At 42.7% G+C, this 15585-nt stretch overlaps 1 protein-coding gene across 1 annotated transcript; it reads left to right on the top strand.

Moving 5' to 3' along the window:
- The first annotated feature begins 10055 nt into the window (after positions 1–10055).
- Positions 10056–14708, top strand: SDF2L1 (stromal cell derived factor 2 like 1). Its single transcript, XM_030582762.1, has 3 exons — positions 10056–10239; positions 11644–11840; positions 13224–14708. The coding sequence occupies exons 1-3, from the start codon at positions 10074–10076 to the stop codon at positions 13500–13502; spliced, it is 642 nt and encodes a 213-aa protein (XP_030438622.1). The 5' UTR covers positions 10056–10073; the 3' UTR covers positions 13503–14708.
- Positions 14709–15585: the final 877 nt, after the last annotated feature.

Raw genomic sequence — 15585 nt, 5'->3', positions numbered from 1 at the left:
GGGACTGTGGTCTGCACTACAGATGTGGGCTGCTGCTCATCTCCTGAGCTGGCTTGGGGACCCTTCCTTTGCTCACACCTGTTGTGGAACTGCAGAGTTCTCCTGGATGGGTGTTCCACTGCTTTTCACTTCACCACAGTATGCACTTCGAGTAGTCCCAATGAAGCTAACTGGTGCAATAAACTGTAAAATGAGGACATAAACTGGAAATGGGCCAAAAAAGTGGAGTTTGGGTCTGGATCTGATTTACTCTAAAGGTTCAGGTGTGGGCAGCATTGCTAGCCCAATGGTTCAGAAACCATGAATCATGCACCTAAAAATCACATATAATTAATTTGGGATTCTTTTTATTTGTCTTCTGGTTTCTTTAGGGTGTATGTGGGCCACATTTTCAGTCTTTTCTCTACAACCATGATGCTACAAAATTACTTATTTAAAAATATGAAATCTCAGCTTCTCCTGTATTCACATGCCTCCAGGAGCTGGGGCTTCAAGCATAATACCAAATATCACAAGATTTGTGATAAAATTGCAAAAAGTTGGTAACAGAGCATGAGGCTGAATGAAAGCTGCAGTTCAGGCTTGGATTTTATTGTACTGCTATCTTGCAATTTTAAACTTAAGTGCTGGAAATCTCATGAGAGCAGCTGTTCTCAGAAGAACAATTCCACCCTACATGCAGCCAGTTCATGGGAATGTTCTCATAAGAGTTGTGTTGCATTCAAACAGAAAATAGGTCTCTCTGGTTTTAGATCCATTCCAGACCAATATTTGAAAAGGACAGGTTCAGATACAAGGATTAAACTCCAGTCTTCACTGAATTTCACAAGAGTTCACATTCAAGGACCCATCTCTCAAATCTGAAATGGGATTTGTCTATTGAAACCTTAACTCTTTTCCTTCCTTTGCTACAATGTCCTAATGCTTCCTTTTGCTTTTATCCATTACATTATTTACTCTTTTCAGATCTTCATCATCTTTTTGTTCTGTTACAGAGTGTTACAGAAAAATCAGCTGATTATTATTTCCGTCAAGAACATTTTCACATTTGGGCACAATTGGCAGAGTCTTCTGTTGGCCTCCATGAACAACGAGCTACATCAGATTTTTTCTCCAAGATTAAGAAGAAAGATAAGTCTCAGTTTGAGAAAGACTCCTCTTTTGATACTAAATACATTGAAAAAGAAATCACAAATGTCCAGAAACGACCTACTCCATCTGATACTGCTCTCTGTTATCCTGGCCAGCAGCCATTTGAACCCCTGGATTTCTTAGAAGAAAATAAATTAGTCTCTGCTCTTCAAGATATTGTAAATCAGGCCATCCTAGAATTATTGAATACAACAAAGAAAGATGGATCCCCTTTATTTAACATGGCCGATGACTCTGGCATTACTGGTGATTCCCAGCCAGGTGGTTTTTCACCTGGAAATATAGATGAGTCGACTCAAACAGCTTCAGAAAATGTAGAGGATGGAAAGATAGAGGAGGAAAAGACAGAGGAGGGAAAGGAATCCAAGTCACAGACAAGAGAGAAGACATTAAAAGAATCGACACAAAAATCAAAACATGGACCACAGTCACTTCATAAATCCAAGCCTCGGCCACCAGTTGAGAAACCTCCTCCCAAACCAAAATATGTGCCACCCCCACTCCCTAAATCCAAGCCTAAGGCAGTAGAAGAGGCACCTCCACCTAAAGCAAAATATGTACCCCCCCCACTCCCTAAATCCAAGCCTCGGCCACCAGTTGAGAAACCTCCTCCCAAACCAAAATATGCGCCACCCCCACTTCCTAAGCCTAAGCCAAAGAAACCGGCAATGGCAGAAGAGGAACTTTCATTTTCCCAGGTACCTTTGCTTTTTTTAGCTCAACCAAAATGATTTGTCATCATATATCTGTAGAATACTTGAGTATTGTTATCATTCCATAGTACTTGGTGCTGTTTATACCTATTTCATAGTGTATGAGGTCTATTTAAGAATCAGGGATGAATGAACTCATTTTGCCTAATTTCATGCCCACTTGAACAGCGGGGACTCGTAACTTAGATTCAGTCATTATAGGACTGTGTTCAATTTAGGAGAGCTCACAGAGCTCTTTGCAGTCCTCATACTTCAACTATGCAGGAGCAGAGTTGTGTGAACAACTGATTTTTTGGGTTGCTGGCAGTTCTGAAAAATTGAAAAAAAAATTATTTGGTGTCAACCCGAAACCAAAACTTGTTGGAATTTTCAGTGAATCAAAAAATCAGAAACGTTTTAATTTTGAATTGAACAAAACTCAGCCCAAAACTAAACATTTCATTTAGATTTCAGGCTTTTCTGTTTTAAACAAAGGCAAGGGAAATTTGGAAACAAAGGGCTGGATTTACAAGTGGACTTTGGAGCCATTCACAAAATTGAGGAAATGGTATTAGTGGTGCCTCCACCCCTTTAACCTTATATCCCAACGCTCAGAGCACTCACTTGGGATGTGAGAGACTCGGTTTCTAATTCCCACTCTGGATCAGAGACTTTGGTAAATGAGATCAGAACCTGGTCCAGGAGAAGGACGGGAAGCTGCACGGTGTAAATGAAGGGAGGAGTTGGCCTTTGGTGATGATTGTGGTGGCTTTTACTGTCACGTTGGGTTTAATATTAAATGGCTAATTTTCCACTATGAAAATGTTGAACTAGGGCCCTGATTCTGCAAATGCATGTGGGTAGACTCCTGAGTCTTTTCAGTGTCCCAGTGACTTCAGTGGGACTCTGCATAGGTGCAGGGTCCACCTGGGTGGAGTATCTTGCAGGATCAGGATCTAAATATGTATTTAAGGCTAAATCTTAGTCCCACTAAAGTCAACTGGAGTTTTACCCTATATCAGGGATTCCCAAACTGTGGTAGGTGGTCTTGTTGGAAGTGATACACTGTAACAGGGTGGTCTGTCCCCTCTAAAAAGTGGGGGGGGGGAAGCTAAGGCCAGGTAACCTTTATTCCATCACATGACCCCTTTATGGAAAAAGGTTTTCAAGGGAGCAGTAGACTACCTGGGGAATAGGACCAGGTGTTAATCAGGTAGCTATCACTTTAACATGATAAAACCTTGATGTTAGATGGCTCCCAGGAGGAGAATTACAGGGGAGCATCAAGTCGGAGTTCAGGTTCCCTGGGATGGGACCTAGAAACAGAAGGGAGACTGAGGAGGGCTGTTGGGGCCTACACCAAAGGGAAGAAATGAATGAAATCAAGGGAGGTTTCATGGAATGAGGCTGGAACCTGAATACTGGTGGGATGTGGAAACCTGTTTGAATCACAGCACAACCCCATGGAGAAGAGCTGTGGAATCCCTTAACCAAGAGGAAAGAATTGTAAGGACAGGAGGAGGAGATATGTAGGAAAGACAATCCAGAGAGAATCCAGGGGCTGCGCACCCACACAGCACCAGAGCTCTCCTGCACTCCAGCTGGAACCACTAACATAAGTCTAATCTCATTAGAGCTAGCCAAGAAATGGTATTCATATCTCATGACATTTTTCAGGATTTCAAAAATTTTCATATTCCTCATCGGGATAAAACTGAGAACTTTCAAACACTCACATAAAACTGTCCCACAACAACAAAGTGAGAAACCTCTGCCTCCGCTCAGTTTAGCTAACAGCCTGTGAACAGGGCATTCACCTGTGATATGCACAACCTAGGTTCAAGTCCCTGGTCTGAATCAGCCAGACCAGGGATTTGTACCTGTATCTTCCACACCCAAGGTGAGTCCCCTGGCCACAGACTATTCAGGGGGTGGGTCTTTCTCAATATCCTCAGGTGCAGTTGTTCAACATGGTATAAATCAAATAGGTAGTAGAGCAGGGACCTGAACTTAGGTCTCTTACATTTCAAGTGAGTGCCCTTGCCACTAGGTTATCATGAGTTTGGTCTCTCTCTCTCTTTGGTTTTGACCAGATATTCCATCCTGGATTTGCAAAATCTTTCCCAGCAAAAGTTTTGTTGAAACTGGTATGCTCCCATGGAAAGTTATTTTTATTTTTTATTATTATTATAAGTTTCAATTTTGACAAACTGACCTTTTCTTATGAATAATGGTTTTGTCAGAAAATTCCCTACCAGCTTTAAACCTCATGATCTCTAACTCTTCCACCCAGACTCCCTCAGGCAAACTGTCTTCTCTTCTAATTTGCCTCAGGCAGATCTCCGCCAGCCAAATTCAAAACTTACTTTACTGTGAATCCATAAATACTTACATTAAGCCTATTAAGGCTAAAATGTATGTCCACAAAAAGGAGAAATTTACATGTGGTAAGCACTTCAAACATCAGTGTTTTTAAGGAAGTGTACATAGAATTCGGGAACCACTGCACTAGAATTCAACTGGACCAAGATTTGGCTATTAATTAGAATTAATATTCATACACCACCTTAAGTCAAAATGTCCAAACCTTTCTATATTTTAAGTTAATTAATGTTCATTTACAGTTGATTTTACTCCATTCCCCCACCTCTTCCTCATAGTCTCTCCTACATACAATGGAAACCCATTAACATTTGAGTCTGAGATGAACTTGGAGTCCATGATTTTTGAAAATAGGTCAAATAAGTTTGTTTGTCCCTACCACAAATGGCTTTTATGCCACATTCTTACAAGAATTAGAAAATATAAAAGGGTTTGTAAAGTCAAAAGGGATTGGGAAGAGAGAAGCTGGGGAATCCCTGACAAAGAGTAAAATAATGGGACCAAACATATGAACACTTTGACTAAATGGTAGGTGTGACGGTTTCATCTCGAATCCAAGTGACAGGCTCATTGCAGCAAAACTACTTCACAACAGCAGATGAAATGACAATGTCTGAAAACAAATTCTTAGTAATTTTCTAATGTAAATATGTAAAGGAAAGTATCCTAAGAAGGTATGTAGCATATCACGCTCATGCAGATCACAAATGAGCCAGATTTCTAAACGTATCCTCACTCCCATTGAAATCAGTGGGAGGCAGGTGCCTCAACACTTGTGAAAATCCCACCAGGTGCCCATCTGCATCTTTAGGGGCCTAAATACCTTTAAAAATCTGGCCCAATATGTTGCATTTCCCCACCTTCAAATAGCAAAAAGGAAATCAAATACATACAGCAATCAAAACCAAAATTTGGATTATTCCCTTCACATTGGATCTGCTACAAAATATGCACAGCTGATAGAACAAATGCTATTTGCAGTTAGGCTGGTGGAAATCCAGACTAACTCTATTGATTTCAATTTACACCTAACAGAGAGCAGAATTTTGCCCAAAGAGCTTGATCCTGCTCTCAAATTGGTATAAATCAAGAATAGCTTCATGGAAATCTATGGAGATATACTAGTGGGTGGTTGCAGAGTTGGGCCCCATAGGTTTAAAATACTGTTAACTTACTAAAATTTACACTTAAAATGTTGGTATTAAATAGACTTTTTAATGACTAACCTTTTTTTCTGTTTTGCTCACTGAAATTATGGATAGTCTACTGGTCGTTTTCTTTCAAGACATCAGTTTTACAGACAGATTTTAAAAACAGATCTATCAGGTGGACGCTTGAAAGGCAAACTTTACAGAAGACAAGAGGAGATTGTTGACTTTCTTGTTGAAAATGCAGCCAAACATGTATTGTACAAGTATAACTACGAAAAGTCACTGTCAGAGAAACTTGGGTTTATTTCAGTTCCTGTAACAAAGGTACTCCTTGAGATAATGTTTGGCTTTAAAAAATTAAAAGGCAGCGGCATAAGGTTATCATCACAGATTGATTGGGCTGAGGTATATCAGCAGGTACATGCCAAAAGACCCACTAAACCCCAAAAGCTTAGTTCAAAGAGTGGTGACAAAAAAAACGCTCATTCTAAACCAAAAATGATCACTGGCAAGGTAAAATTAATTGAGAAACCCACTGAACAAAACATCTCTTCTCTGCCAGAAATAACTGAAATAGTTCCTCTAAAATTCCCTGATGATATACCACAAAGTGGAGAGGATTTGCAAGGTCGGGATTCTGTTGAAGCCTTAAGACAAATGTCATTTTCTAGAAAGTCTATCATTCCCATTGATAGCCAGAAAAAATTATCTGCTGTTTTTCTGGACACTGAGGGACAGAATTCTATAGAATCTCCTAGGCAATCCTTGTCTTCTCGAAGGGCTAGCATCAACAGTGACAGCAACAGAAAATCACCAACAGTTTTACCAGACACTGAAGCCCAGGATTCTGTAGAACCTCTTTGGGAAGCCTCATCTTCTAGAAGGACTAGCATCACCAGGGAGAGCAGCCGAAAATCATCAACTGTTTTACTGGACACTGAAGGCCAGAATTCTGTAGAACCTCTATGGCAAACCTCATCTTCAAGAAGGACTAGCATCATGGAGGGGAGCAACAGAAAATCATCGACTATTTTACAGGACACTGAAGGCCAGAATTCTGTAGACTCTCTAAGGCAATCCTCATTTTCTCAAAGGACTAGCATCACAGGGGACAGCAGCCGAAAATCATCAACTGTTCTCCCCAAAATTTGAAACCCTACCAGTTTAAAATAAAACAAATATATTTGTATTTTATTGTCAAATTTCTTCTATTTATTTACATGTATTGTTAACACACCTGAATACCTATTATCGGCCCCCACTCCACAAAGGACATGTCTGTTAGGGGTCAGGGAGCTATACATTTCCAAAGATTCTTTGCAATCTACCCTTTCTTTTAACTAATTCTAGCTCTCCTTGGGTGATTGACTCCTATTATAATTATTACTATTATTTATTATTTGTAGTACTGCAGTGCTTAGAGCCACAGCTGAGATCAGGGCCCCATTATGCTAAATGAAGTGAGCTAATAAAATTATGGTACTCAATCTGGAGAAGCATCATTACAACCAGTTTATCAATGTGGGGCAAAGAAAAATAGATGTAGTGAGTCATAGAACAGTTAGGGAGATAATTTCCTTCTCCCCACTGTAATTTCACTGATTTAAGTGGAATGACTCCTAATTTACACCCACTGACCTCAACAGGCTTTGGATGAGGCCCTGAATGTCGTGCCTCAGATTAGCAGCAATCTGAGAACTAGAAGCCAAGAGTCCTACCACATTCTTCATACCCAAGCACTTGTATATGAAGTGTTATGAGTCCAGCTAAATCGGTACAATTTGGTGTATAAATCAAACCTGAGAGCTGCCTGTCATGTTAGCCTCATTGTCAATTAGTGCTTTTGTCATGCATACTAAACAGAAAGCTCAAAGCTTGTTTCACAAAGACCAATATAATAGAAAGGGAAATCCTCTCGTAAAATACAGTGCTTTGTGCCAGAATACTCCTCGCAAGATACGTCCCTGTATCTTATGGGTTCCTGCACTTTTAATCCATGACTGATTCCTACTGCAAAGTCAATTATGGCCTGATTTTCATGGGTGCTCACTAGCCACAAGTACAGTGGAAAGAAAGTTGTGAGTGCTTAGTATCTCTGAAAATCAAGACTACAGCCTAAGGACTGTAAGGTTAAGTGACTAAGGGCCTAAGGCATTCTAGCTGTTTGCTGGTCTGGTCTGTTATACTGGTTCAGTTTCACTGAGTTTTTTGTTTCATGTGCATAAAAAAAAATAGAAATTATAATGTTCCCCTCCAAGAAGCATATAACTCAGTCCCACCCCCATCATATAATTTCAGGGGAGAGTTTACCTGCAGCTCACAGCAGCCTACTAAAAACAACAACAGCTCCTATAGCAATAATGTGGCTGTTAATTGCCATAGTTGTTTGGCACTAATGGGGTTCTATGTTGGCAACCTTTCTAACCCAATTATGTTTCTAAAGTACAATTGAAACACATTGTAGGGAGCACCATATAAACAGTACTAAATGCACTGGGAGTTAGTGACCTCCCAGAAAGATAAACAGGTGCCAGCTAAAGCCCCATACGATTGATTTTCCATGGCTAAAATGGCAACCACAGACATCTGTTCTGCCCTGTTTAAAAAGTGAGCTGTTGTCTTAGAAGAGGAAAGTCTCTTACAAGAAACAGAAATAAGGTTTCAAGTGACAAACAATGCACCATATTCATTTGCATTCTTTTGGGTCAGCCACAAACATCAAGCAATAGAAAATGATTTTCTGATTAACAGAAATGGATATGATGTGGGGAGCAGGGGTGCTGTTGTGGTTGAGGGAGATTTAGGACTGAAGCTTAATTTAATACAGGCAATTTGAACACGCATGAACCAAAAATCAGAGACACTTCTCTACATATGTCATAGGTTAATATCAACAAGTCAAATAACAAATCTTTGAGTGAACGAATTAATGAGTTGCATCATGTGGGGAGCAAAGGGCTTGACAGATTCAGCACTGGTGGAAAATGGAGTCAGCTGAGTATCTCATGATGCTCTCACTAGCCCAAAGTGGTGATGTGCTATCCAGGTCAGGATAACTTAGAGCACAGCGCCACTTCTGAGCTGTTGCACACATACAATTCCATTCCTGTTTACCTCCTTGTGGCTTGGAGGGTTGGAGACTTTTTGCTCTGTCCCAAGAAAATTATGTTGCCTTCATAGGAGCATTAAATTGGTAGCTTGGCATCCTCACACCATGCTTCCAGCAGTGAACATGGTATGTTGTACAGGCCCTGTATCCACTATCAGATGCATACCGACAGCCCACATAATAGTTCCCTCAGTGTCACCTCTTGCCCCAGCTGCTCCTGTAGATAAAGTGATGAGAAACACATTCCTCTTCCTTCCAGAACCATGTAAGGAAAGAAAATTTGCTTTCGTCTGCAGAACTGCACTAGGAGTGAAAAAGGATCCATTCATTGTCCTAGTTACTTTCTATATGGAGTACTTTTCTGTTATAGTTTGTATAATTTAATAATTGCTTTATGCTACAATAACTTCAGGGTAGCACTTGGGATAAAAAAAGTGACATTTCTGCTCCAAAAGCACAGGCACACAATCACTGTCATTATTAGCTGTTTGCAATACGTTGACTGTGCCACATGGTTGAGAAGCTGATTTTATCCAGTACAGGGGCAGTGGTACACACACATACTAACCAATCTGTTACAATATTCTGACTTTTCTTTTCGGCCCTTTGTTAAATGTGGCATTGTGAAAGACAAGAGCTATGTGGCAGAGAAGCTAACTGAACTTCTTGAAACTGTTATTTCCAGGATGCCAAGTTAATAGCTCAGTCTCATTGCCAGGCCATTTGAGGGTCCCATTTTCGCCTTATCATTAGGGCTGGTCAAAAACTTTCCCTTTACATTTTTGCAACTGAAAATTGGGGTTTCAACTAAACAAGTATTTTAGCAGAAGGTGATTGCTGTCCTCAAAAAACTCTTTTTTGTTTTGTGTTGGGTTTTTTGTCTGAAAACTGAACATTTTCCATTTTTTGGGGGAGGAGTTGTTTATTTTTGAAAGGTAGGAATTTTCAGTGGATAAAAAATGTCAGATCAACTCTACTCAAGGTAGTATGCTGATGTTCCAGTGCAACAGAGGTAACGCTGATGCAATATCACCGCTTCGCCTTGAGGCATGCTGATGCTTTGCTTGATGTGTGGGTGCCAGGGGAGGGTGGCTAGGCACAAGGTTAACGGGCTGATGTTTTGGAGTGGGCTGGCAGTGTGGCCCTGCAAGGAGTGACAACTGGGCTCTTGTTGCTGCCAATCCCTATAGCAGTGACTAGCCATGAGGCAGCCCCGCGTATCCAAGGTCCAGCCCACCTCTCAGCTTGCACCTGCCCCCAGGCAGGGCCCACTGACTAATTCCCCTGGACTCCAACTTTTGGTTTCCCTCTGGGTCCGTTCCCCGAGAGATGCCACGCCGCCTCTTCTGATTGGTTATTTTGGCATCTTCCCTAGGCCAATAGGCTCCTCCTTCGTGTACGCTTTGTGACGTCACAGGTGGCGGCCCAATGCGGAGGAGCTGTTGGAAGAGAGGCGGGCGAGGATTGGCAGGCTGCGGTGCTGGCGTCGTATGATTGGCCGGGATGCGGAAGCGGGGTACCGGTCGCTTGCGGAAGCGGGCGGATTGGTTGGTTGTGTGGAGTCGCTGGGCGCCGGGCTGAGGAGAGATGCGGCGCCGCTGCTGCTGCCTCCTGCTGCTCCTGGCGCTGCTGTGCGAGCCGGGCCGCGGCGGCGAGCCCGGACCGGGCGCTGTTACCTGCGGGTCGGTGCTGAAGCTGCTCAACACCCGCCACAACGTGCGGCTGCACTCGCATGAGGTCAAGTACGGATCGGGTGAGGATCGGGGCCGGAGACGCGGGGGGGCGGCGGGCCGGGCTGAGGAGGGTGAGTAGCGCGGGAGAACTCGGAGGCGGGGACTGGAGGAGGGCGATGGGGACTCGGGGATGCCGGGCAAGTAGCCGGGGTGGGCGTGGGCTAAGGCCGGAGCCCTGCCCGGTGACGGGGTGCGACCCGCGGGTCTGAGATCGCCTGCCCGGGGTGAGAGGGAGCGCCTGGGCCAGCCCGTCAGGGAGGAGGCGGGACCGAGGCTTTCGTGGCGGCGACGCCCATCGCGGGGCAGGAGATGCGGGGAGGGTGGCTGGCTCTTGAAGTGGCTGATAAGCAAGTGCTGTTAAATGGGCTCGTATGGGGCGAAGGAAGAGGGTGAAAGGAAGGGCGGATCCCATGGACAAATGCCTCTGGCACAAAGCGGGGGGCGGGGGGCGGGGGGGAGAAAAGGCAAAAGTGTCCTGCTACTATCCCGTACACTTCCATATGGCGGGCACATCACCAGCCAAGTTCTCACGTGCAGCACACCTACTGAGCGTTACTCCTTCCTTAGCAGGCGTAAGCAAATAGCCGGGACTGAGCCACTCAGAACAGTTAGGGAGTATCCAAAAGGGGGGCTGGAGCCATTGGCAACAGACACTTCGATTTAAAACTGCTTAATTTAATGAGCAGTCTTCTGTTTCCACATCCTCAGAACCTGATATCCTAAGGCAGGGAGGGGGCTCAACCTTTTTCTTTCTGAGGACCCCTCAACATGCTATAAAAATTACCTGGAGCCTCATGCTGCATCCCCCCCCCAAAAAAAAAAAAACAACAACAAAAAGAACCTTATATTGCTCAGGCTTTGGCTTCACCACCAGGCGGGGGGGGCTCATGGCCGAGGCTTCAACCCCATGCGGTGGGGTTTCGGCTTTCTGCTCTAGGCCCAAGCAAGTCTAATGCTGGCCATGCTTGGCGGCCCCCCGAAACCTGCTCACTGTCCCCTTGGGGGCTTCGGACCCCTGATTTGAGAACCACAGTTCTAAGGTGCAGAGTACCTGCAACTCCCATTGAAGTCAGTAGGGGAACTGTGAGGGCACAACACCTATGAAAATCCTGGCATGGGAAAATCATGGCATCCCCTGGTAATATTTGTGTGTTAGTGACTCTTCTGCTTCTCAACTGTTCAGTATATCTTTTTTTCTGGGTTTGCATCACAGGTGGGGATGTTGATCTAGAAGCTGAACTAGTGACAGGAGTGGTATAAAAATAGGGTGAGAAGGGAAATGAGTCTTGCAACCCTCCTTTGCTGTTCCCCTCCAATTATTAGCATGAATAGATGGATGTTCTTTAGTAATCAAGTATTTTTGATTTCCCTGAACTAGTGAAAGGTGGGTTAGGTCAACTACCATTTAAATTATTTTGAAACAGGAAGTGGGCAGCAGTCAGTGACTGGAGTTGAAGCTTCAGATGATGCTAACAGTTACTGGCGGATTCGAGGGAAAAATGACGACACTTGCCAACGAGGAACACCAGTGAAGTGTGGGCAAGCAATACGGCTTACCCATGTTAACACAGGAAAAAACTTACACACACATCACTTTCCATCACCGCTGTCGAATAATCAGGTAAGATGGTGAGTTGTGCCTTCAAACCTTGTGCTTTATTTCTCGTGTGTGTGGAAAAAGTGTCTAAAATAGTCTTCACCCTAATTTGGAGCAGTTGCTTGGTAAAGTAAAAGTTTTTGCGAAGCTAGAGACCAGCATGAGACTAAAGACGGTCCAGGGGGTTGGATGCTAGCCAGGGACTCGTGAGAACTATTCTGCCTCAGACTTTGTGTATGAGCTTGGGCAAGTCACTTGGGGTGACACAGTAGCTGGAAGGGTGCGTCCCATCCCAGTGTAGAGAGACAGATATACACTACTTCAGCTCCAGCTAGCATGTTAAAAATAGCAATGTGGCTGCAGTGGCTTAGGCTACCTGCCTGAGTACATACCCAGGGGTCAGGCAGAATTGTATTCAGGACGCTAGCCCAAGCCACCACCTATGCCGCTCTTTAGCCATATTGCTAATTTTAGTGCACTAGCTCGAGTAGAGATACCACATGTCTGTCTAATCATGCTGGGAAATCATCCCAGCTGCTGTGTAGACATATCCTAAGTCTCTCTCTATCCTCATTTTGCTCTGTGCCCACCCCATCAAAAGAACCCTTTGCTTCCACACTTACACACTTCATCTCTGTATTTCTCTGAAGATCAGTGTTTCCTGTTCTTAGTCCTCCGAGTTCCCTCCCTCATCATTAAGCAAGTACTTCTGCAAAATTTGAAAATACGTCTTAAAATAAATTTATTTAGCTGTTGTGGGCTTCCTTAAGTATTCACTGGAGTCTTCCTTCCTGAGAGGCCGCATGGTACAGTGGATAGGATACTAGATTGGGATACATGAGACCTGGGTTCTATTTCTGACTTGGTCACAGACCTATTGTGTGACCTTGGCAAGTCACATGGTCTCCTACCATTTGTCTTGTCTACTTAGATTCTAAGTTCTTTGAGAAGGGTCTGTCTTTTTACTGTGTGTTTGTACAGTGCCTCACAAAATGGGATCTCTAGGCATTACTGCAATATAAATAATAATAAAATAAATGACTGAGAGGAAATGTTTCTTAAGATTGACTTAAATACCTGATTGATGCCATACTATCTTGCTGAGAGGAAGGAAGGTGAGCCCTGTATCTGAGGAGTATTTTGTTCGTTCGTTTTCAAGGTGTTTTTTTTCTTGAAAGGATTGTCCTGTTTCCCTTGTTTTATTTTTGTTCATACTACCTTTATTTTTGGCATTTTACCTCTGGACTATAGAAGGGGGCAAGTTATCCCATCCGGGTTAGATCCATTGCCACACAAGCAATACAACATAACTTTTTGTTTCCCACCTACCCTTGTCTTTACAATCCCCCTGCTGGCTGAGTGATTGGTGTCTTAAGTATCATTGGTGTTCCCTTGTTTCTAATTCAGGAAGTAAGTGCCTTTGGTGATGATGGTGAAGGAGATGACTTGGATATATGGACAGTACAGTGCAGTGGGACACACTGGGAGCGGGAGGATGCAGTGCGTTTCAAGCACATAGGAACTGACGTCTTCCTTTCAATAACGGGAGAACAATATGGCCACCCAATCAGAGGCCAACGGGAAGTTCATGGCATGAATTCTCCTAATCATCACAACTACTGGATGGCAATGGAAGGCGTTTTCATTAAACCCAGCATGGACCCTGCAAAACACGATGAGCTATGAATGGCTAAAGGACTTTAATGTATCTGTTAATCCAGGAGTAGGAGTTGCCAATCCTGGGTCTCTTGTAAATACAGTCTTGTCTGTTTAACTGACTCTCTGTACAACAGAAGGGCATTAGGATATTCTAGGAATGCAACACTTCTGTGGGCAACTGCAATTTCCTGGATCACATATTGAAATTTGTTTGGCAAAGTACTGCTTGAATTTTCTAATTTAATTGGTGGAAAAAGCTTGTGTTTCTACTAGTTTTCACTGTAATTCCCTTTGCTTATTACTTTCTTCCCCTCTACCCAATCCAAAAGGAAGTGACGGATTTGAAGTAAAGCATCTCTCTGATCAATCTCAAATATAATGCAAATTTATATTTTTGTGTTCCTTCTGCAGTTATAATTAAAATTTTGGAAACTAGTCTCTGCTGTTTAGTGAATGAACGTTACTAAATGACAAGATGGAATAGATCTAGAATGGGGAAAATATATCTCAAACATGGCATCATGTAGAGGTGATGGAATCAACAATCCAATCTTCCAAAAAAAAAATTGCAGTTCACTTGAAAATTGCTTCTAATGTTTGTAATGGGTTTCAATGTGTGCTGTATCTACAGTTAAAGACAAACCACTGGAAAATGTAAATATTGTGTATGTTGGGGTAAGGAGACAGTTATTTTTCACTCTAGATAGTGTGGTGGTTTTGTTTTTCTTTTAAGAATTTGCATTTTGGTAATGATACTGCTACTACTACTTAAGTGGTAAGATTGTTCTGAGGACTGTTACAGAAAGTTACTATTTATGGATTTTTGTTCATTAAACAAATTTCTTTAAATAGTCTGAAGGAACAATTGCATTTGAGCTTTAATTTTTTCATTTCATTTATTTAGTTTTTATACTCACACATCACTTTGAAAGATCACTAGAAGAAACCAGATGAATTGATAATAGGGCTATTGTTCAGATTTAGAAATAAGAGCAAACCTCAGCTAATGTATTTTTGAGAAAGAGACACACTAGGGAAATGTGGTCTAGATGAAAAACTACTATAAGGTGAGTGCACAACTGGTTGAATGACTGTACTCAAACAGTAGTTATCAATGATTTGCTATTAGAATGGGGGATGTATCTTTTGGGATCCTGCAGGAGTCAGTCCTGGGTCTGGTACTATTCAACATTTTCACTGATGACTTGGATAATGGAGTGGAAAGTATACTTATAAAATTTGTGGATGACATCAAGCTGGAAAGAGTTGCAAGCACTTTGGAGGACAGGATTAGAATTCAAAACAACTTTGACAAATTAAAGAATCAGTTTGAATTCAACAAGATGAAATTCAATAAATATAAATGCAAAGTACTTCACACAGAACGGAGAAATCAAATGCACAGCTCCAAAATGCAGAATAATTGGCTAAGTGGTAGTACTACTGAAATGGATCTGGGGATTATAGTGGATCACAAGTTGAAGATAAGTCAACAATGCGAAGTTACAAAAAAGGCTAATATCTGTAGTAAGAGGAGGCCCTGAGATATAAACCTTGGTATCAGAGGCCCGGTGTGAGGCCTAAGGCCTGAACTAAAGTAACGGTCAAGACTTTACTAACATAAAGCAAGGTTAAGCTGTGAGCCAGAGGCAGGCCCTGCTCACAGAAGCTGGCAAGGAAAGGGCTGATGCTGCAAAAAGAGACATACCTAAAAAGTACTGGACACCAGATATCAGAACATTTGCATACTTGTATACTCCACACAAGGAACAGGTTGACTCATCCCACTGACAGGGCCAAAAGGGTAATATGGATAGAGTTGTTTTGTTCAAACCAACATGTACAAGGTGAGAGGCGGCACCTTACTACATAGAGGGGTTGTACCTTGCTACGTAGAGGGGCTGCACCTCAATACATCAGGAGTGATGTGTAACTTGTTTGTACCCATGTAAAAGAATGCATCTGTGAGTGGATGTCTTTGTCCAGCCTAGGGGGCAGTGGAAAGTCCCACCACTGACTGAGCTGAGTCCATTGCCAGGGAGCACATATATACTGGCTAGCAGCACCTTGGACTTCGTTTGCCCAGGAGCTGGAGACTGTGTTTCTCTTT

The sequence above is a fragment of the Gopherus evgoodei genome, chromosome 13, assembly GCF_007399415.2.
Source record: "Gopherus evgoodei ecotype Sinaloan lineage chromosome 13, rGopEvg1_v1.p, whole genome shotgun sequence".
NCBI lineage: Eukaryota > Metazoa > Chordata > Testudines > Testudinidae > Gopherus > Gopherus evgoodei.
This window is presented reverse-complemented; position numbering and strand designations above follow the sequence as displayed.

Coding starts and splice junctions, on each gene's coding strand:
- SDF2L1 (XM_030582762.1), top strand. CDS start 10,074: ATGCGGCGCCGCTGCTGCTGCCTCCTGCTGCTCCTGGCGCTGCTGTGC. Junction 10,240..11,643: donor TGAGGTCAAGTACGGATCGG/GTGAGGATCGGG, acceptor ATTTTGAAACAG/GAAGTGGGCAGCAGTCAGTG. Junction 11,841..13,223: donor CACCGCTGTCGAATAATCAG/GTAAGATGGTGA, acceptor TTTCTAATTCAG/GAAGTAAGTGCCTTTGGTGA.